General features: G+C 40.6%; 1 protein-coding gene across 6 annotated transcripts in view; it reads right to left on the bottom strand.

Moving 5' to 3' along the window:
- The window catches only part of Rbm6 (RNA binding motif protein 6), a 90694-nt gene that overhangs the window by 5703 nt on the left and 61639 nt on the right, over nucleotides 1–23352 (bottom strand). For 5 of the 6 annotated variants that reach the window (XM_021662398.2, XM_021662384.2, XM_060385301.1 and 2 more), the window contains 11 exons: nucleotides 21177–21251; nucleotides 15855–15915; nucleotides 11600–11866; nucleotides 10945–11105; nucleotides 8200–8297; nucleotides 7167–7209; nucleotides 6946–7027; nucleotides 6613–6698; nucleotides 6038–6184; nucleotides 2508–2603; nucleotides 1735–1995 (listed from right to left, as the gene is read on the bottom strand). In XM_021662398.2, the coding sequence (XP_021518073.1) occupies nucleotides 1735–1995; nucleotides 2508–2603; nucleotides 6038–6184; nucleotides 6613–6698; nucleotides 6946–7027; nucleotides 7167–7209; nucleotides 8200–8297; nucleotides 10945–11105; nucleotides 11600–11866; nucleotides 15855–15915; nucleotides 21177–21251 (1377 nt within the window). Of the gene's footprint in view, nucleotides 1–1734; nucleotides 1996–2507; nucleotides 2604–6037; nucleotides 6185–6612; nucleotides 6699–6945; nucleotides 7028–7166; nucleotides 7210–8199; nucleotides 8298–10944; nucleotides 11106–11599; nucleotides 11867–15854; nucleotides 15916–21176; nucleotides 21252–22182; nucleotides 22297–23352 lie in introns of those variants that run through there. The other variant, XM_021662429.2, reaches the window with a different exon arrangement.

Raw genomic sequence — 23352 nt, 5'->3', positions numbered from 1 at the left:
TCTTTTCTCAGGAGGGAAGTAGGGGTGGATCTGGAGTAAAGGGGAGGGAGGTATGTGTGTGGGGAGACTGGAAGAAAGGGAGAGAAGGGAAACTGCAATCAGGATATAATATATAAGAGAAGAATAAATAAGCTAGCACAAGTAATATATTTAGGCTTCTCAGACTTTGGCTAAGGACTTTGCGGGCTGGAGAGATAGCTCAGTGGTTAAGAGCACTGTCTGCTTGTCCAAAGGTCATGAGTTAAATTCCCAGCAACCATACGGTGGCTCACAACCATCTATAATGTGAACTGATTCCCTCTTCTGGCAGATGTAAATGCAGATAGAACACTCATATACATAAAATAAGTAAATCTTAAAAAAATGTCTAAAAAATTAAAAAACAGAAAGGACTTTGGGCTCTGTCCTGAGAATTTCACACTAATGCCCTTACACCCTATCTTGCAACATCTGCTAAGAAGAAGTATGAAAAAAACTACTCTGAGAACATGAGGCCATCTCAAGGCTTTATTTCTTTATAATTTCCCTCCCTGGTAATACTACAGGAAAAATCAACGTAATTTATGATAATGGCCCAAAAAAGCTACAGTGTTTACAACTTAAAGCAATAATCACTACATGAAGAGAGAGAAGTCTGGTATTCCTATGAGGATAACAATACATTATCACAGCTGGACAGAACCAGGTGAAGCTAACAAATATCAAAGAAGATTAGGAGCTTCTCTGTGCCTCAACTGTTAGTCAATGGCAAGTTATCTTTCTATAAGTCCTTTTTTCCCTGCACATCTTATGTATCTGGTTCAATAGTCATGCTGCTTGCACTGGATCTAAATACTGAAGTTCTAAGAGGGAGCAGGCAAAGTTTTTAAAAAATTAATTTTATGTTTAGTTTGCTTTCATGCATGTATGTCATGTGCATGCAGTGCCACGTAGTCTATATAAGGGTGGAAGCCAGAAGAAGCATTGGGACTAGACTTCTAGTCTTGTGAGGTCACCATGTAGGTATTGGGAACTGAACTCAGGTCCTTTGGAAAAGTAGCAAGTATTCTTAGCTGTTGCATTATACCTCCAACCCCAGGAAACACCTCTTAATTCACAGCAATGCAAGAGCTTAAAAAAGAAAAACAAAACAAAACAAACAAACAAAAAAAATGGAAGAGTGGTGAGAATGGGGGCTGTCTCTGACTCTTTTTACCTGCCTTTGGGACCCTTTTCCTCCTCCTGGGTCACCTCATCCAGCCATGATGTGAGAATAAGTACCTGGTCTTATTGTAGCTTGTTATACTGTATTTGGTTGATGTCCCTAAAAGGCCTGTTCTTTTCTCAGAGGAAGTGAAGTGGGGGTAGATCCGGGGTAAAGGGGAGGGAGGCATGTGGCGGGGAGGTCTCAGGGGAAGGGAGAGAAGGGAAACTGCAGTCGGGATATAATACAAGAGAAGAACAAATAAAAAGAAAAAACCAAAACGAAAATGGAAGAGTGAACCAGTAAGATGGCTCAGTGGGTAAAGGCGCTTGTTATGCAAGCCTGGGTGATCTGATCCACAAAACTCATGTAAAGATGGAAGGAGAGAGGGTTGACATGACTACATAGCCCTCTGATTTTGACATATGTGCCCTGGCACATTGTGGCTACACACATATCACACATATACACACAACTTGAGCTTTAAGGGCCTTCATTTCCAGCAATGCTGAGCCAAGACTCTAAAAGGTCAGGGCCTCTTCCTGAAATACCTTGTGCAAGTCTGACAGTTGTTGGTGTTTGAGGAGAACTTCTTTATTGGGAAACTGCCGTCTGCAGAGCAGACAAGCCAGTTTATTCCAGTCAGTGAGTTTGTCTTCCTCATTCTCTTTCTTGGTCAGCTCCTCTCGAGCCTGAGGCTGTGCTGTGCGAAGCTGTACAGGAGGTGTCTGTTCCTCTTCTTCTTCCTCCTCATAGTCACTGTCTCCTCCATACTCACCCAGGAGACCAATTAATGGGTTTACCACCTTAGGCTAAAAGGAAAAGGTCAGGGTTTAGCAAAAAAAAAAAAAAAAAAAAAAAAAAAAGCAGCTATATTTTGGGGACACTTTCTTTGTTCTAGCTGATTAGGTTTAGAACATGTCCAATATCAATGCTGTTCATCTCTAAAGTGGAAGGGACTAGCTTAGCCTGACTTTGAATGGCCCAGGAAAACATGGTTTAGAAAATAGATAAGACCAAGACCATAATTTAAACAGAAACAGCACATGAAAGTACTTGCTGTATAAGCCTGTCTTGAGTTTAATCCTGAAACACACATAAAACTAGAAGGAGAGAAGCATATCCGCTGTGATGAAAACATCACAAGGTAAAGAAAAAGAAGTCAGACAACAGTCAGTAATAGCCCTATTTGCAGGTAGCAGATTTTGCCTACTCTTTACAAGAGGAATCCTTACTTGGGACGGACAAAGTCAAGGGAGCAAAAACCAGGAGCCGGGGTTCCTTTCCCTCCCAGATTAGCCCATAATATCAGAATTTGCCTTACTGGAGGGGGACTCTCTTCCTTCTTCACGGTAGGAGGCAGAGGTTTCTTAAAAACATCTTCTGGGGGAGGCTTCCCCTCATTGGTACTTTCTTGAAACTGACCAACAACAAAGATAATTTTTATATGAAGATCACCAATAAAATTGGGTTAAGTTAGTTTTGTTAAAATCAGCCCATTTTTTCAAAATCTTCAAACATCTGCGACATTATGATTTTATAACACTGGGGTCTGTAGTGCATCGGCAAGGACCACTTAGCCAGCATGTGCAAGAACCTGAGTAAAATTCCCAGCACCAACAAATAATCACCCAAGGAAACGTTTTGTTTAATTGTGTGTTTACAACAATTAGGCACCAGATGAAGCATTCACACACCACACACACACACACACACACACACACACACACACACACAGCATTATTTTCTTCAGTCTTTACTTACAACCCTCCTAGATTCTAGCGGGCATTAAGTACTCTCAAAAGAATTAATATGTTAGAAGCAGAGACTGAACCTAAACTTAAAGGTACCATGATTCTAAGTTCTTAGATGCACAGACGTGACAAAAGTAAGTCCCTTTTCACTTTTTCTGTATTTTTACAGATGAATGGCAATACCAGGAAGCAGAAAAGAGCTACAAATTGAACTTAAACAAATTCCTTCATTTTTCTCTAGTATCTATCTGCTATAAGGTGACCCAGGTGTGGTGAGGTGATGTGAGATGTGGTAGCTCCCAGCACTTGGAGACAGGTAGATCTTGGAGTTTGAGGCTAGAATGGCTTACAGAGCAAGTTCCAGGACAGCCAGGACTACACAGAGATATCATCTTAAGGGAGGGGTTGCTGATATGAGGTGAAACCAGTACAATTCTTCATAAAATAATTAAACTCTATATAAGAAGTGAAAATATTTATCATTTTTTATTCTAAAACTTTATCCTATGAAGGTAATTTAAAAAGTGAAACATTATTAGAAAAGACCAACAGAAATGAATTTTTTTTGTTTTGTTTTTTTAAGATTTATTTATTTTTGTCTTATATGCACTGCAGCATTTTGCCTGACTGAAGATTGTATGAGGGTATCACATCCCCTGGAACTGGAGTTACAGGTACAATTGTGAGCTGCCATGTGGGTGTTGGAAAGGTGTCCTCTGAAAGAGAAGCCAGTGCTCTTAACTACTGAGCCATCTCTCCTGCCCTGAAGGTACGGTCTTAATGTGAATTTTTACCTTATCACATTTTTGACAAAATAGTATAAATATAAAGATTACCTATGACAAAGCAGAATGTGCATGAAAAAAAGTACAAAATGAGGGGCTGGCAAAATGGATCAGTGAGTAAAAGCACATGCTGCCAAGACTGGTGACCAGAGTTCAATTCCAGGGACCCAACTGGTAGGTCCTCTGACCACCACATAGCAGGTGGCCACCTCCCCCACACAAATTAAAAAAAAAAAAAAAAAAAAAAAAAAAAAAAAGAAAAGAAAGAAAAAGAAAGCTATCTCTGTTAAAATTAGAAAAAGAGAAGCATACATACAGAATCACATACTAAAAGGACAAAGCATAAAAGTGAAAGGTATGGGCTGACAGGATAGCTCAGCTAGTGACCTGAGTTCAATCCCCAGAGTCCATATATAGCTGGAAGAAGAGCACCAACTCTACGAACTGTCCTTGGACTGCTACATACATACATGCCATAGAATACCCATCTGTGGCGGTGTACCCCTCAATAATAAATAAAAACAAACAAAACCACAGTTGGGCTAGGAGTGGTGGCACACACTTTTGGAATACATAGAGGATTCTATTAGGTATGAAGGTCAGAGGACAACTTGCTGAAATTGTTTCTCTCGTTCTACCATGTGGGTTCAAGGATCAAATTCAGGTCATCAGACTAGGTGGCAAGCACTTTTACATACTAAGCAATCTTGCCAGTCCTTATTTTAAAAATAAGGCCATGATCGGCTTGGAACTGTTGGCAATAGCCCTGCCTCAGCCTTTTAAGTGTTGGGATTACAGGGATGTGCCACCACGCTAACCTGAGTTGTATTTTTCCTCATTTGTAAAAGGAAGAAAGCTACCATATGGGGGAAAAGGGAAGGGGACTAACGCACCAAAAAATTAAGATGTTTGTTTCTTTTTGAGACCAGGTCTCTACATAGCCCTGGCTGTTCTACAACTCACTATGTAGACCAGGCTCATTTACAACCCACAGAAACTCACTGTTCCTGCCTCTGAGTGATAAGATTTAAAAAAAAAAAAAGAAAAAAAAAGTACCAGTACCCTTGGCCTAAATTTTTTTTTAAGGATTTGTTTTTGTTTTATGGGTTTAAGTGTTTTGCCTACATATGTGTGCTTGTGTGAATTCATGCATGTAGGGTGCTGGATTCCCAGAACTGGAGCAACAGAAGGTTAAGAGCTGACTTGCGTATGCTGGGAATCAAACACAGGTTCACCTAGTACTCTTAATCACTAAGCCATCACTCCATCCACTACAGTATTTTCTAAAAAAGTGTTTCTTAATGTGTACGGGTATTTTGACTATATGTCTATGTACCACATGCATGCCTGCTACCCAATGAGGTCAGAAAAAAAGAGTTCTGTCTACTAGAATTAGAGTTATAAGAAGTTGTGAGCTGCCATGTGGGTTTTGGGAATCAAACCTGGGTTCTCTGGAAGAGCAGTCAGTGCTCCTAACTGCTGTTCCATCTAGCCTCCCTCACTATTTTGTTGTTTATAAAAGTTGATTTATCTTTTATATGTAATATTTTATACTAATGTGAAATTTATATACATATACACACATTTATGTGTGTGTGTGTGTGTGTGTGTGTGTGTGTATGTATATATAAGCATACATGGTTTTTGAGATGGGGTTTCCCTGTGTAGCCCTGGCAGTCCTGGAACTTGTTCTGCAGACAAGGCTGGTCTCGAACGAAGAGACCTACCTATTTCTGCCTCTGAATAGAGGGATTAAAAATGTGTGACACTGGCTACAATTGGAATATAAAGTGAATACATTATAAATAGTAATAATAAATTTAAACTGTGTGACACCATTACCCAGCCTTTTATTTATTTTTTAAGATTAAAAAACTGTTTGGATCAGAAAAAGGTTTGGATCCCCTAGAACTTACTGGAATTATATACAGTTGTAAGCTCAATGTGGATGCCAAGAATCAAACTTGAGCACTCTGTGAGAACAAGTGTTCCTAGCTGGGCATGGCGGCACACACCTTTAATCCCAGCACTCAGAGAGGCAGAAGCAGGTGGATGACTGTGAGTTTGAGGCCAGCCAGGTCTACAAAGGGAGTCTAGGACAACCAAGGCTACATAGATAAACCCTGTCTTGAAAAAGTTAAAAAAAAAAAAAAAAAGAAAGAACAAGTGTAAACCGCTAAGCCACTTCTCCAACTCCTCCTAGAAAATTTTTAAAGTGATTTTATGCCTTAAACCGAGATCCTCCTTGTTCACAATGCCTATACTTTACATGTAATTATGTGCCAGAGGGTTAACAGACTTACAAGTTGTCTTACCTTTGTCACGCCCCTATCTTTTTTCTCTTTGCTATCTCTTTTAGATATTTCTTTCTTGCTATTTGACTTTCCTTGACTGGTAGATTTCTTTTCCTTGATCTCTTCTTCCTCAGATGACTCAGGGTCCTGGGGTACATACACTTCTTGCTGTGATACAGTGTGAAAGAAGTAAGTCTATAGAATGCTCCTTTTCCACAATTTCAGGTTCAAGGAACAGAGTTCCCAACAGAATGGCTCTTTTACAGGCTGAAGGACCCATATCAGGGGCCAGTATACGTGTAGACTACCAACTATACGCTCTTCCCAGAGCAGCACTGTTCTTACCTGTAATGCCACAGGGCATCCATTTTTCAAATAGGCAACAGTTCAGATTTCATACTTTTCCACTTTTCAAACAATGAACATCCAGAGAATTGAGGGAATAAAAATACTCAAAGGAACACATTATGGATACTATTCTCAAAAGGATTACTGACAGAGTAAATAAAGCAAACAATTACTGACAGAGTAAATAAAGCAAACAAACAAACAAAACAAAACAACCCAAAACAAACAAACAAAAACCCCAAACTAACCTGGGTGTTGGGGTCATAATAAGTTCCTGCCAAGGGGTCATAATAGTAGCCAGTAGCGGAGTCATATATGTAGCAGTCAGATGATGCTACATGGGATAAAATCAAAGCCAGCATTAGTTCCTGTCCAATAAAGTTGTTTCTGAGGGCTTATCAAAAACAAAGTAATAACGAGGGTGGTCAATTCAAATAGGTGCAGAGCCTATAGGTATACTTCCATTGGATGAGTGTCCCCAGTAACAAACTGCTTGCTACTTTTGTGGCCATAGAGATTTTAAGTAATGGCCAGCAAGTAAAGGAAAAAAAAAAAAAACCACAAAAACAAAAGTTACTTACACTGTTGCCCTTGTCGATTTGTATCTGAGGACCAATCTGAATTTCTGTTTCCTCCTCTCCTGTCTCGAAAGTATTTTTTACCCTACCAGAGAAAGCAAAATTAGAATTATGGACCTGTACAACAGCAATTAACCTTAACAGTCATCAACTGCAGAATATCCAGTGATTTTTTTAGTCACCTAAAGGTTTTAAAAGGACATTCTCCATATGTTAAAGCATACCTGATAGTAATGCATGTGGTCAGAATGATCCCCAGAATCATTTCTGCAATATAAAACATGACATATCAAAAGCCTGTTACCAAAGCTACCTGAGGAATGCCTAATCCTACAAATTCACTGAAAAACTGTCTTCCTCATTATGTAGAAAAAGGAACCAACCCAAACAGCAAGCAGGTTGGGTGATCCAGATACTTAAGCAGAACATCAGTAGGATTCCTGCAAAGTAATTTATTGAAGCAAAATAAATGACTAAGTGGAGCTGCAAAAGCCAAAGCTACCCCATGTCCATAAACCCATCTCTCTGATGTGTTATCTCCCACTCATCATTTTTTTGGTCAAGATGAGTAAATGAGTAAAGAGTAACTGAATCAGACATTTCAGGATGACTGAGGTTAGGACACTGAGAAGACCTACATTTACTTAGGATTCTAAAGTATGAAGACATACTGAATGCCTTTTTTCTCTACACATTTAAACACATCAGCCAGGTGGTTGGCTTATGGTTGTAACCTTTGTACTCTGGAGACTGAGGAAGAAGGACTGCTATGACTCCTGATGCTACCGTGGACAACAAAATGAGTTCCTGGCCAGTATGAGCTATAGTGTGAGATTCTGCTAAGAGAAACAAAACAAAACACTCAGAAATTCAAAATTACACCAACATTTCTGGCCCATAAAGATAGCAGGCAGTCAAAGCTTAAAACACCCAGGAGTACTATATAATTATGCATGCATGCATATGTATTTAGTGACAAGGTGTTTTGAAGACTTAGATAGCCTGAATTGTTAGGTGATTAGGCTGGCCTTGAACTCATATAGATAGATCCCCCTGCCTCTGCCTCCTGAGTGCTGGGATTAAAGGTGTGCAGGTGGGAATAATATTTAAAAATGAAAACAATTCTATAATTAGAATAACGCATAAAAAGAAAATGTGTAAGCATGTATTTGAAACAGCTCATTCTGGGAAGTCACAACACCCTCCTCTATGTCTCTTATCCAGGAAGAATAGATTCTTTCTTGGGTGAGGCCTTACCTTCGTTTTCCAGTGGCCAGGTTTACAGCTACCATCTTCCCATCAATGCTAAATGGTGGATCAAGGTTTTGCAAAATCTTCACTACTCGAAGAGCTTCCTAAGGAACCAGAAACAAACTTAAATTCAAAGATAGAAAAGGCTAATTCCATAGAGAAAGAACTGAACACAGATTTTTCCTTTTTAGAAGATAAAATTACTAGGCATAATGCTTTGGTAGTATATTTTTTTAATTTAGGATTTATTTAACTTATGTACATTGGTGTTCTGCCTGCATGTTTACCTGTGTGAGAATGTCAGATCCCCTAGAACTGGAGTTACTGAAAACTGAACCTGGATCCTCTGGTAGAGCAGCCAGTGCTATTAACTGCTGAGCCACCTCTCCAGCCTGGTAATGATTTTTTAAAAAAATAGTTTCATGTGGCCAGGAATAGTGGTGCATGCTTTTAATCTTAGCACTTGGCAGGCAGAGGCAGGTGGAGCTCTGTGAGTTCAAGTTCAGCCTGGTCTACATAGTGAGTTCCAGGAAAGCCAGAGTCATAAAGTCTTGAAAAAGCAATCCCATATTTACACATACATACATACTTGTGTGTGTGAATAAATAAGATTTAAGTGTATGGGATTCTGCCTGCATATATATCTGTGCATACTAGGTGCTGGGATGCCATAGGATGGCAACAGATCCTTTGAAAGTGGAGTTATAAATGGCTGTGCACCAAATGGTGGGTGCTGAAAGTTAAATCCAGGTCCTCCTGAAGAGCAGAGGTATTACCCTCTTCCAGTAATAATTTTCACAGTAAGAGCAGCCTGGTTACCAGGCAGAGTAGCACACACCCATAATACCAGCACTAAGAGAGGCAGAGGCAGGTGGATCTCTGTTTACAAAGGTAGTCCTGGACAGCCAAGGCTACACAGAGAAACCCTATCTTGAAAACCAAAACCAAAGTAAGAGCAGGCTTGTAAAAAAACAAAACAAAGTATGTATGTGTATGAGAGAGAGAAAGAACTGATATTGAATCTAAGGTGTCATGTATGCTATATAAGCAATGGACCATATTCCCATTTTTTTTTTTTAAATTATTTTGTTTTTCAATATAGAGATTTCTCTGTGTAACAGCCCTGGCTGTCCTGGAACTTTTTTTGTAGACTAGGCTGTCTTTGAAATCACAGAGATCCCCCTGCCTCTTGTCTCCTGAGTGCTGGGATTAAAGGAATGTGCCACCATGCCTGGTTTATTATTTTTTTTATTATTATTTGGTTTTTTGAGATAGATTTCTCTGGGTAGCCTTGGCTGTCCTGAACTCACTCTGTAGACCAGGCTGGCCTTGAACTCACAAAGATCAGCCTACCTCTGCCTCTCTTGAGTGCTGGGATTAAAGGTATGTGCCACCACTGCCTGGCTTGATTTACTAAGATTTAATTAAGAAATGGGGTCTCCTTGGGTTGGCCAGGCTAGTCTTGAACTCACATTGTAGCCCATGAGGGCCTTGAAACTTGCCATCTTCCTGCCTCACTCAGGTAGCTAGCACTACAGGCTGCGGCACCATGTCCAAATAAAAATAAGGCTTTAAAAAAAAAAAAAAGAAAGTTTATTTTTACCTATGTATATGAGCATTTTTACCTACGTGTACGTACCATATGCATGCCTATTACCCCTGGAGGTCAGAATAGGGCATCAATAACCCATACAACTGGAGTTAGGGTAGCTGTATGCTACCATATGGATGCTAGGAACTGAAGCAGGTTCCTCTAAAAGAGCAGCAAGAGTTCTTAACCACTGAGCCATCTCTCCAGTCCCAAAGTAAGCCATTCTTTTTAGTTTAGTTTTGTTTTTTTATTTTATTTCATTTTTCAAGACAAGGTTTCTCTGTGTAGCCTTGGCCATCCTGGACTCTGCCTGCCCCTGACTACCTGAGTGCTGAGATTAAAGGCGCACTCCGCAACGGCCAGGCAAAGTAAGCCATTCTTAGGGAAGGATTGCAATCAGAATAAAAATAAGTTTCTAGCATACATTTCAGAAAGTGAAATCCTCTTCTCTTAAACTGCAATTATCATCAGATCAGATCCAGTTTACAAAATCCCTATAACTTTTTAGCATATTTAAGACATAACAATTTTCATTAATAGTTTTATGATATTTCCATAGAAAAGAGCTTTATAACTAAAAATTTGAACCACAGGACTTTATTGAAGCCAGGCATGGTGGCATAGGCCTTTAATCTCCATGCTCAGAGGCAGAAGCAGCTGGATCTCTGTGATTTCAAGGCCAATCTGGCCTATATCATGAATTCCAGAAAAACCAAAGCTATGTAGAGAAACCCTTTCTCAAAACAACCAACCAACATATTTTTCAGAAAAAGAAACGTCCTATTACTATCAAATATGAAATCATTTGTGACTAGAAAAAAAAATAAGTTAAAAATATTAAAGAACATACTAAAATGTTGGAGGGTTTGGTTAGATTTGTTCCCAAAGTCCATATGGAGTTCTGCATTCTTAGAGTAGTAGTTCACCTAAACGAACACTAGTCCCAAAGGAGAGAATTCTTCACTGATTCCTCCCATGGCCCCTTTATAAATTGAAACAGGAGCTCACTTTGTAGCCAAGGCTAGCCTTGAACCTGTCATCTGTCTGCTTCAGCTTCTAGGGCAGTGGGTCTACCGGTATACAGCCCCATGGCCTGCTTCCTCAAATGTTACTGGGGAATCTTTAGTTATCAGTCCTCACTTTAAAGCAGAATAACTCACTGCATGGGAGTCGAGATCTATAAAGCCGTAGGTGTGACCCATGGGTCCAGTTCTGTTCTTGATGATACGAACGTTGGCAGTAGTGAGGCGGACATAGGGCTCCAGCACTTCAACTATCACCTCAGGCGGAGTGGAACGATAGATGCGTTTTAGCATGATTGCTAAATGAAGCAAACACAAACAGAGATATTAAGGAAAGAGAGATAAAATTTGAAGTTCCAAGAACTTAATGGTCTTTTTGTTATTTGTCTTTTGACTACAGGGTTTCTCTGTGTAGACTTGGCTGTCCTGGACTCACCTTGTAGACCAGACTGGCCTCAAACTTAAAGAGATCTGCCTGCTTTTGCCTCCCAGAGTGCTGGGATTACAAACCGCGAGCTACCATGCCCAGCTCAAAACTTGTTTTTATAAAAAATATTTTTCATTTTTCTTTTCATTAGCAATACTTAAAACCTAAAATCACATCTTACTGAAATGTTTATAGTAATTTACTATGTAGAAGATATAGATTCCTCTGACTGGCAAAGCCAATTGAAGACAATACCATCTCAGTTGTGCACAGTTCCACTGGTGCATCTATCAGCTGGGTGGAGGTCACAACACAAGCTACCCATCTATGCTTCCAATTTGTCATATGAGCTGACAAATCACTCACTTTTGCTCTCTCCATCCTGGCGTGTCTCACCAGACCACGACTCCTTTTCTCGGTCTCTTCGGAAAGTAAGCCCTTCCCTTCGAGAGTGAGGAAAGTATCTTTCTGTGTCTCTCTTTTGGTGTCCCAATCTTGTTTCTTGTCCTTCTTCCCGCTTCCTGAGGTCATGTTCCTTCTCAGCTGCTCGGGGCTGGCTGGCTTGTTTTTCTGAGGGTACTGGGATGGACGTCGTCTGAGGCTGAGGATAGGATACTAGTTCCTGCTTGACTTCTGTCCATTGGGGAATTTAAATAGAAAACACAGAAGACTTTATGAAACTAACCAAAGCTTTTAACACCTCCGAAATATCTACAAACAAATCTGAAAGTTTTTGAGAAAAGGTCATTTGTAAAAATTAAACAGGGTCTAGAGAGATGGTGCACTGGTTAACGGCACACGCTGCTCTGGCAGAGAACATGGTTCTGCCAAAACCACATGTCAGCTTGCAATCACCTGTAACTCCAGATCTAGAGGACCATACGCCTTTTCATGGCCTCTGTGCAAATTCAAAGTATTCAAGTGGTGTACATGCATACATGTAGGCAAATATAAAATCTGAAAAACCTAAATCATGAGTCTGGAGAGATTGCTTGGTGGTAAAGAGTGCTTGCAGCTCTTCTAGAGGACTTGAGTTTGTTTCCCAGAACGTATATGAGACCAGGCAGCTAACATTTGTTTGTAACTCCAACTCCAGGGAATCTACCCTCTTTAGGGCCTCTAAAGCCCCTACACATAGTTGGCTTACACTCACACAGACGCACAGAAATAAATTTTAAAACAAAACATTTGGCTCTGGAGGAATGGCTCAGCAGAGAAGAGCACTGTCTGCTCTTCCAGAGGTCCAGAGTTCAATTTCCAGCAACCACATGGTGGCTCACAACCATCCATATTGCATTTTGATGCCCACTTCTGGCATACAGGCATACATGCAGGTAGAGCACTCATATATATAATAAATAAAATCTTAAAGAAAAAAAAAAAACTAGTTGGGAGCTGGCTAGAGGAACTGCTCAACAGATGAACAGTCTTATATAAAATAAAATTTAAAAATCTTTAATAACAGCAACAGAAGCCCAAGGTGGTGGCGCATGCCTTTAATACCAGTACTCAGGAGGCATCAAGGTGAGTTTGAGGTCAGCCTGGTCTTCAAAGCCAGGACAGCTGGGGCTTTTATAAAGAGCAACCCCATCTCGAAAAACCAAACCAAACCAACCAACAAAACAAATAAAACAAAATAAAAGGGCCCAGAGAAATGGCTCAGTGGTAAGGAGCACTGGCTGCTCTTCCCAAAGACCTGGGTTCAGTTCCTAGCACTCATATGGCAACTTACAACCACCTATGACTCCAGTTACAGCTGCAGTTCTGGGCTCTGTGGGTACTACATGCACATGGTCCATAGTCAGGCATGCAGGCAAAACCCATCCATACAAAACAAAAAATGGAAAGAAAAACATCATCAAACAAACAAACAAAAAAAGCAAACAAACAAAACTAATAATTTAATAAATACTTCTACACATACAACAAATTTATACTAGCTGGCATGGTGGCGCATGCCTTTAATCCCAGACTCAGGCAGGCAGATTGCTGTGAGTTCCAGGCCAGCCTAGACTACAGAGGGAGTTCCAGGACAGCCTGGGCTACATAAAGAAACCTTGTCTCGAAAAGCAAATAAAGAAAAACAAAACAAAAAAGCAAGCAAACAAAAAATTATGCTAATACCTGCTTTCCTGATTATTATCACCAACAATAAAAACATATGTAGGAAACAGCACTTGGGAGGCTGATCATCATTTAGTTTGAGGTTGGTTGGAGCTACATACTACTGTCTCAAAATATAAACAAAATCTCTGGTTATGATAGCACACATCTGCAACAACACCCCAGTACTTGGAAGTATAGGTAAGAGAAGTAGATGTTCTTCAAAGTCATCCTTTGCTTCAAAGGGAGTTAAAGGCCAACCTGGGCTATATGAGACCATGTCGCAAAATCAAAATCAACATTTCAGAGGCAGAGACAAGATCTCTGTGAGTTCAAGGCCAGCCTGGTCTACAAAGTAATTCAAGGCCAGCTAGGGCTACATAGTAAGAATCTCTCTCAAAAAAATAAACAAGAGTTGAGGGATATATAGCAGGGGTAGAATGGTTACCTAGCATATACTAGGTCCTAGGTTAGAGCCTCAGCATACAGGAGAGAAAAAGAAGGAAGGGGAGGAAGAACAGATAAAGGGAAGAAAAAGAGAAGGAGAAACAATGTAGGGACAGAATTAGCAAAGACATGGTTGCTAGGGGATTAGTGGCATGTACCCAAAGCATGTGTCTAGAAGCCTAGCTTCTTCTAGAGTCGTAAGACTAATACAGCTATGGCAGACTGATGAGAGGTATATTTTTGTGCTGGATTTTCTTCTCATATTTAAAGATAATTTATTCATTTGTTTAGCTTACGTGTATGGCTGTGTGCATGCTATGGCCTACGTGAAATCAGAGAATAACTGCCAGGAGTTGCCCAGTGAGCTTTATCCACAGTAAGTCTTCTTTCTGTTTTTATTTCTGTAATTCTTAAGAGAGTTTACTAAGGAAGCCATGTGGCTCAAAAAGAGACATTCTATGGGAGCAATATAGTGGTAATTTAATACTAGTAGCAGATAACAGAAAATATATGTGATTGCTTGTGTTTCCCCTCTTCCTTTTCCTTGCATATGTGATATACTGAGGATAAAACCCATGTTACTGTCACTGAGCTACAGGCTCAGCTTTGTTATTTGCTGTCTAAGGATTTTTATAAACCATCTACCCATCTGTCTGAGCACTGTAAGAAGTCTCTGAGTAGCTGGGCGCAGTGTCACATGCCTTTGATCGATCCCAGCACACGGAATCAGAGGCAGGAGGATCGCTGCTTGAGTTCAGGGCCAGTCTGGTCTACAAAGCAAGTTCAGGCCAGCCAAAGCTACACAGAGAAACCCTGCCTCGAAAAACCAAAAATCAAAAAAACAAAAACCACAAAACAAAACAAAAAGTCTTTGAGCTAATGCTAGGCAAACAGGCTATCAACCCTCACCTGTATGTACTGAGGAGCTGGGGTGGGAGGAAGCAGGGTAGTAGTGTCACACACCTTTGCCTTTAATCTCAGCACTCAGAAGGCAGAGGTAGATGGAAGGTCTGCTCCAGAGAGCTAGTTCTAGGATAGCCAGGGCTACACAGTGAGACCCTGTCTCAAAACAAACAAAAAATAATTATTGTTTTTTGAAACAGGGTTTCACTATGTAGTTTTGGCCCTGTTTGGACTCCAAGTCACGTAAGATCCACCCATCTCTGCTTCATGAGTGCAGGGATTAAATGTATGTAAAACCATGCCTGCTCCTCTCCAAACTTTTAAATGAGTGTGTATGTACGTGAACTGTGTGTGTACCATAGTGCACATGCTTTGGTCAGAGACAACTCTCAGTAATCTGTTCTCTCCTTCTCCCTTGTTGAGCCAGGATCTCTTAATGTTTCTGCTGCACTGCTTCATAGTTTAGGCTAGCTGGTCAGTCAGCTTCTGGGTGAACTTCCTGTCACTGTTCTCTCTTACCATAGGAGTTGTGCTGGTATTACACATGTGTTACTATTTCTGGCTTTTTCACATGGGCGGGCTCCAGGAATTGAACTCACACTTCTCCCCACTAAGACACCTTGCTGGCCCTAAAACTGTATTTTTTAAACCTTCACTGATTTGTTTTTAGGATGTCAACTCTTTCTTTCTCTTCTTCCTTCCTCTCAGCCTCCTTCTCTTCTTTAAAGCTTACACTCTTTTGTTCTACATCTTAGTTTTGTTTAAAGGCACCCTTCAACCTTTTTTTTTTTTTTTTTTTTTGTGACAAAGCTTCTGCTATGTAGCACATATTGGCCTTAAACCCTTGATTGTCTTGCCATTGTCTCTAACGTACCGGGATTATAGACTGGGATGTCAATTAAAAAAATATATTATTTTTAGTATATATATATGAATGTATCCATATGTATTTAAGTGTCCAAGAAGGTCAGAAGATGACTTTGGATCCTCTGGAGCTGGAAGCACAGATAATTGTGAGTTGTCTGACATGGGTGCTGGGATCCAAACTCAGGTCCCTGAAAGGACTGTATACTTTCCTCACCACTGAGCCATCTCTCTAGACCCTGAGATGTCTAATTTTTAAAATAAAATAAAAATAAATTATTTGTTCATTGTATAAGACACTCACCTTCCTTTGGGCCCTTGCAGAATGAACACGAAGATTGATGCCCGACAGTGCTGGCCTTACACTGCAAGGAAAAAACAAAGACTTCAATGTGATCAAAGTCATTTTTAGAAACCTTAATGAATATCCAACACAGTAATAACTGACAAAAATCAAAGAAACAAGGAATATCCCAGGATTCCCTACTGCCTAAAGTCATTTACAGACTGCACCCAAAACTTGGTCTTGGTTATACAGTTCCTCATTCTCATTTGGCTAGACTTGAAGAATTCAACTACCAACTCCTTTTCCAGAAATGAATAATGAGGAACAAGGAAATAGCAAGACACACCTGTAGCACTTTTAGCGCCTAGAAAACACCTTAAAGGAAAGCAGGTCTTCACTAGCTTAAGACAAGGGAAGAAAACTACAATATGAATATAATTCTTCCTGAACTGAGTGTGGAGGAGTCAAGCATAACAAGCAATCTTCAAAGCCCTGAATTTCCAACAATGAGCTTAAAAAGCAAAGAGGTGGCTGGCAGGAAACAGAAGAGGAACCATGAAAAAGGGAACATTCAAATAGGACTGTGAGGTCAGAGTTTGCCAGTCAGAAAGTAAGAAAGGCAGCAGCAGTGGCTAGTGCCTACTTCATATGTCATCATCCAATAACCCTACTAACCCTATTAACCTCATGAAACAGGCATTATTAGCAACTGGTTTTGTAAATGTGAGGCCCAGAGAGGATAAAAAATTTCAGTAACATCACCACAGCTAGTTATTTCCATAAGCAGATCATACACACATCCTTTTCTGCTGTCAAAGTAGCAGAGGTGTGTTCCTACAGGGCGAGGCCCTCTCCTCTCCACTATCAGCCATCACCATGTATCATACTTTAGCTAACAGAATGTGAGTGGATATGATTTATGCCTGTAATCCTACCATTCAGGAAGTGGCCCAATCTTTGATCCTAGAGCTTTCTATTTGCTGTGTAAAAAAAAAAAAAAAGACTTGTGATATGACTCAACTCTAGCACACACCTTTAACCTAAGACCTTTCTGTAAATAGGATCAAATAAAATTAACCCTAGGTCAAGAGGCAGAGCAAGCAATCAGCTGACAGGGACTAAGCAGAAAGAAGAGACAGTGAGAGAAGGGCATTTAAGAAAGCATGGAGAAGAAAAAAAGGCTTTTCCTTCTGGGATATCAGCTGAGTAGGAAGGTGAGCTGGGTGATCTTTCTGTCTGTCTGAGCTAGTAGATTTTCACCTTATTGTCTGGCTCCTCTATCTTTATTGGTAAAATTGAACAATTGGAATATATGTGTGTTTTTTTTGTTTTTTGTTTTGAGACAGGCTTTCTCTGTGTAGCACTGACTGTGGGATTTTGTTTTTAAAACAACATAATGTATCTGGATGATGGCTTCCCTTCTTTCCACTCCTAGTTCCTTCCCACCTCTCTCCTGATCCAGACCCACCCCCCTTCAGTCTCTCATTACATAATAAACTGGCCAGCCTGGCATGGTGATGCATGCCTTTAATCCTAACATTTGGAAGGCAGAGGAAGGCAGATCTCTGTGAGTTCGAGGCCAGCCAGCGCTCTGCCTGCCTCTATTATGTCTATGTATCCAAAGACATACACAGTGGAATAAGGTATTTTTTTAATGATAAAATGCTACTATATATCAACCACGACAGCTATCAACAAGAAATGGCAAACGTTGGCAAGAATGTGTAAAATATGACATCTTTATGTACTGCTGCTGGGAATGGGTATGATATGGCAGCAGGGTATAGAAAGTGGCATAGTAGTCCCCCAAAGATTTGAAGACAACCCTACTACCATTACCCAGCAATTCCATTCCTGCCTACGTACGCAAAGAATTTTGAAAGAGGTGTCCAGACAAAAACCAGCAAAGGAGCTGTATTGTTCACAATGGTCACAGGGAGAGATAACAATGTGCATCAACTGATGAATAAACAAAATGATCTAAATCTGCATAATATTCGGCTATAGAAAAAAATAAAGCAGCAATTAATACTCTGATTTTCTGATTTCATTGTATGAAGTGTCCATAATAGGCAAACTCAGAAACAAAGGATTAATGGCAAGCTAGGACCTAGAAGAAGAGAACAGAAGGGAGGAAGTGACTGATTAATGCATCATTTTGAGTGTAATTAAAAATGTGAAGGGCTAAGAATGTGGCATTGCTGGCAGTATGCCTGCTAGCATGCACAAGGTGCTCTGTTCTAACTGTAGCATCTCATAAGCCAGATATGGTGGCATGTGCATGCAACTCCAACACTTGGGTGGTGAAGGTAGAAGGATCTGAAGTTCAAGGTTACCTATGGCTACACAACAAGTTTGAGGCCAGACTGGACCACATATGACACCATCTTTTTTGTTATTGTTGTTGTTTTTAGAGGCAGAATTTCACTATGTAGTCTTGGCTGTCTTGGAACTCACTGCCTAGACCAGGCTGACCTCTAACTCAGAGAGAGAGAGAGAGAGAGAGAGAGAGAGAGCTATCTGCCTGCCTCTACGTCCCAAGTGCTGAGACTAAAGGTGTGTACTGCCCAGTGAGGCTCCATCTTTAAATTTTTTTCTTCTTTTTTGAGGGGAAGTGGGTAATAAAAATCTGGATACAGAGGATACAGCTCAATAAGCAGAACATTTGCTTAAGTCTTATGTTTGGTCACCAGCAACCCCCGGCTCCACTTCTGGGGAAAAAGTTCTGGAACCAGATGGTACTAATGGTTGTATAATATTGTGCAACTACTAAATTATGTAGATTTTCTTTGCTTGTTTTGTTTTCTTGTTTTTGAGACAGGCGCAAGGCCCAGGATGTCCATCAATTAATTTGTGATCTCCCCTGCTTTAGTCTCTTGCTCTGGTTTCATTTTTATTGCTGACAAAAACCCAGACAAAAGCAACACATGGAAGAAAAAGTGTTTATTTTGTTTACAACTCTAAGTTACAGCCCATCATTTCAAGGACATCAAGACAGAAACTTAAGCAGCTGGTCACATCATAGCCATAGTCAAGAGCAAAGATAATAAATGCATCCTTGCTTGTTCCCTACCAACTGGTTTCTCTTCTGGCTATACTCTTATACTCCCTGCCAGATGGGTATGATGATGTACACCTTTATTCTCAGCACTCAAGGCAGGGGGACCTCTGAGTTCAAGGTCAGCTTGGTCTACGAGGCCAGTACCAGTGAAGCCAGGGGTACATAGAGAAACCTTGTCTTAAAAATCAAAACCCCAAAGAAACCTCCCTGCCTAAGGAATGGTGTAGCCAACAATGGGCTGCATCTTCCTATATCAAGACAATGCCCCGCAGACATTTCTACAGGCCAACCTGATCTAGAAGATTCCTCATTAAGACTCTTCCCAGGGCTTGGAGAGAAAGTTGAGCAGGTGAGAGAACTTGCTCTTACAGAGGACCCAGGGTTGATTCAAAGTGGCTCAAAACTCTCTGTAACTCTGATTCCAGGAGATCCAATGCAATTTTCTATCCTCCACGAACATCAAGCACACAAGCCATGCAGACATATGTGCAGGCAAAACCAATCAAAAAATAAATAAATAAAATCAATCAAGATTTAATACCAGAGATTGAACCCAGGGCATCCCACATGCTAGGGAAGTGCTCTACTGAGCTATATTCCCCCAGCCTTAACATGCATGAGCAAATGCTTTGGTCTGTCTGTGTGTGTGCCCATGCAGTTCAACTTTAGGTGTCATTTCTCAGTAGCTTTCTGTTTGAAACAAGTCGTTTCTCTGGTCTGGGTCCAAACAAGTAGGCTAGGCTAACTAAACAGAGAGCCCTGGGAATATGCCAATCTCTTTTTTTTTTCCGTAGTGCCGATTACAAGTTATCTTTCCAAACCACACATATTTACTGCATGTTTATTATGTGTGCACATGCGTGTGCATATATGCAGAGACTAGAGAAAGATAACAGGTGTTTTCCTCTATTACTCTCCATCTTATTTTTTGCGAGAGGGGTCTCTCATTCAAACCTGCAGTTCAGCCTTTCATCTATGCTAGTTAACCTTACCTACCTATTTCCCCCCTCCAGGCTGGAGCTACACGCACATGCAGCTGTCCTGGTTAGCTTTTTTTTTTTTTTTTTTTTTTTTTTTTTTAAATCAACTTTACACAAAGAGAATCATCAGGGAAGAGGAATCCTTGAGAAAATGTCTCTATTAGACTGCGTGTAGACAAACCTCTGGAGCATTGGTGACCGATACAGGAGGGCCTAGCCCACTGTAGGCAGTGTAAACCCTTGGTAGGTGTTTCTGGGTTGTGTAAGAAAGCAAACTGATTAAGCCATGGGAAGAAAGCCAATAAACAGCACTCTTCCATGGCCTCTGCTTTAGTTTTTGCCCCCAAGTTCCTACCGTGAATTTCTGTCCTGACTTCCTGAATATAAGTGTAAGATAAAATAAACCTTTCCCCTCTCTAAGTTGCTTTTGGTCATGGCATTTTATCACAGCAATAAAAAGCAAACTAGAAGAACAGCCAGACATGGATTTTATATGGGAACTTGGGATATGAATTTGGGTCTTTTTGCTTTCATAGCAAGTACTCTTAACCAATGAGTCATCTTCCCACGTTTCTCTCTTTTTCTCATGCATGCATGCGCACACACACACACACACACACACACACACACACTGAACCATGTACCATTAACTTTATACATCTTTTGTGATTAATTTTTTGTTGTTATGACTGGTTTTGAAACAGGGTCTCACTGTGTAGCCCTAGCTGGCCTGGAACTAATTCATTTTGTAGACCAAGGAGGCCTTGAAGTCAGAGACTTGCCTGTCTCTACCTCCCAAGAGCTGCTGGGATTAAAGGCGTGCACCACCACACCTACCTTGTAATTAATTTTAAACTATTAGCAACAAAAACTAAAATTGCATTTCCAGACTCATTGCAATAAGACCTCCAATAAGAGTATAGTTTAAAATTTTCATAGGTAGCATACCTAGAGATACGGAGACATAAGATGTTAATTTATTTTCCTTTAAAGACAATTTTATTCAGTGCAATGCAAGAAAACACTGGGCTAGGTGGTAACTAGAATATTGCCTCTACAATGCTTATTTCTAAAACAGAATTTTTTTTCTTTCTTTTTTTTAATTTATTTATTAAGTATACAGTGTTATGCCTGCATGGATGCCTAGATGCCAGAAGAGGGCACCAGATCTCATTATAGATGGTTGTGAGCCACCATGTGGTTGCTGGGAATTGAACTCATGACCTCTGGAGAGGAGCCAGTGCTCTTAACCTCTGAGCTATCTTTCCATCCCCCCAAAACAAAACTTTTAGTACTTACTCGTTTGCAGTACCAAAAATCTGGACTTGGTACGTACTCAAGAGTGACCTCTTTATCATGGATCATTAGAGTTCCCTGTAAAAAGAGAGATAAAAGCCATTAACTACAACCTCTAGAGTAACAGAGATAGGAAGGCACAGATGGCCTTTCCAATTTCTAAGCTGAAACATTTTATGAAAAGCAAAAATATTCACCGTTATGTGAGATGCCTGTTTTAAGCCACAAACTTAGGATACTGTGTATGGCAACATTAGCTTAAGTTTAGGGAAGGGGTTGAGGGAAGGTAAAACTTGTCTTCAGCCTTGACTCCAGCAGGCTAACCATCGTTCCTGGGCAGGCTATGCCCAGTTACTTCTCCAGAGGCCTTGCAGAGCATTCCCCTGAGTTCTAGCAAGTGTCCATTCCTTGTGCCCAAATGGGGGCATGGACAGGTTCTCTCTCATTTACTTTCTTTTCTGTGGCTAACACATCTCCTTAGAGAGGCAGTAAGCTCTTAACTTTGATATCTATAGTATTTCCTTGAAATGTTGGCTGAATGGCAAAAGCACCAGGAGAAAGAAGTACAACACTGGACACAGGAAGGAAAAAGGAAGGTGAAAGTTTCACAGCAGATTATATTCTTATAGCAGCAAACTGTGAATAGCCAATAGCAGCAACACCTGTGGTGGTTGGTGGTGGTGGTATGGTTACGGCGGCAGCAGTGGTGGTGATGGCAGCGGCATCACCATTCAGATTTGAAACCTACAGAGCATGCTGACCCTAAGTCTGAGGAGCAACAATCAGTACATAAGACTTTGGAAAATCTGGCACAGGAACAGGTGGGGTAAGGGGTCTCAACAAACCTTCAGTTACAGAGCTTCCTTGCCTATTTTAGATAAGTCACAAAATCGAATTCATGTTTAAAAAGTTTTAATAAATACAAGCCAGCCGATATATTGGAGCAGAGAGGGGAGGAGTCTCTGCTTACTGACAAGGGACCCTCACCCACACTGGTAAGTGAACTAACCGAAGATGCGACTCAGGAACTAGCCCCTGCGCTGTGTTCATTCTCCGCCCTCTAGGGTCCTCTGTGTGTCCTCAGACAGGGTTCTGAATTATACAAGTCATTTCCTTGCAACTGGACCTCAGTTTCTTGCTTGAATCCATACATCTGTCAAATAATGCTTTACCTCTCTGCTTTTCACATCAAAAGAGTCAAGAGAAATACATAGAATAAGATTATTGTCTTGTTAAATAAAGCCAACGGAAAACTGCCCACCTAACTGGGTCTTACAATCTAGTCTCTGACAAACTGCTTCAGTATTGCTCTAAAAGCTAAAGAACAATACCAATAAAAATTGCCAACATTTACTGAGCGCTTACTCAGAGCCAGAAACTGGTAAGTACAGTATATTATTTAATCCCCTAAATGATCCTATGCAGCAAGACTTTTACTTTACAGATAAGGTACCATGTTCAGAGAGACCAGATGACCAGCTGGTGAATGCTGGCACAGAATTCATCGAGGACTACAGAGAAGGACCTGTTAGCTCATTTATTCACCAACTTGTGCTTGGTGTTAGGAACAGGTTATCCACCTCCAGCCAATCAGGAAAGAGATCTGTATGAAAGGAGAGCATGGGCTCTCCCCAAACTCAGGAGGTAGAGGCAGAATTATTAGTTCAAAGCCAGCCTGGTCTACACAAAAAGTTCCATGCCAGCCAAGGCTACACAGTGAGGCCCTGTCTCAAAAAAAAAAAAAAAAAAATTAATACATTAACAAATAAACAACAACAAAACACTGAACTCTCTGAGCTGGCAAGAGAGCTCAGAGTATAAGGTGCTTGTTACCAAGGCTGAAAAACTGAGTTCAATCCACAGGCCCTATGGTAGGAAGACTGATTCCTGCAAGTTATCCTCTAATATCTACCCCATGCCATGGCACACTCATCACTCACACTTTTTCTCTTAAAAAAATGTAAAGAACAGAAAACAAACAAACAAAAATACTAAAACAATGTGGACTCTGGAGTAGGTTCCCTAAATTTGCATCTTGCCTCCACTCCATGACCTTCAGAAAGGTTCTCACCTTTCAGCTTCCTGATCTATAAAGTTAAGTTCTCCTTTCTCTCTCTCTCTGGTTTGGCTTTTTTCAAGAGAGTTTCTCTTTGTAGCTCTGGTGTCCTGGAACTTGCTC

This window comes from Meriones unguiculatus, chromosome 6 (assembly GCF_030254825.1).
Source record: "Meriones unguiculatus strain TT.TT164.6M chromosome 6, Bangor_MerUng_6.1, whole genome shotgun sequence".
NCBI classification, from domain to species: domain Eukaryota; kingdom Metazoa; phylum Chordata; class Mammalia; order Rodentia; family Muridae; genus Meriones; species Meriones unguiculatus.
Note: the sequence above shows the minus strand (reverse complement) of the source record. Positions and strands in the feature narration are given on the sequence as shown.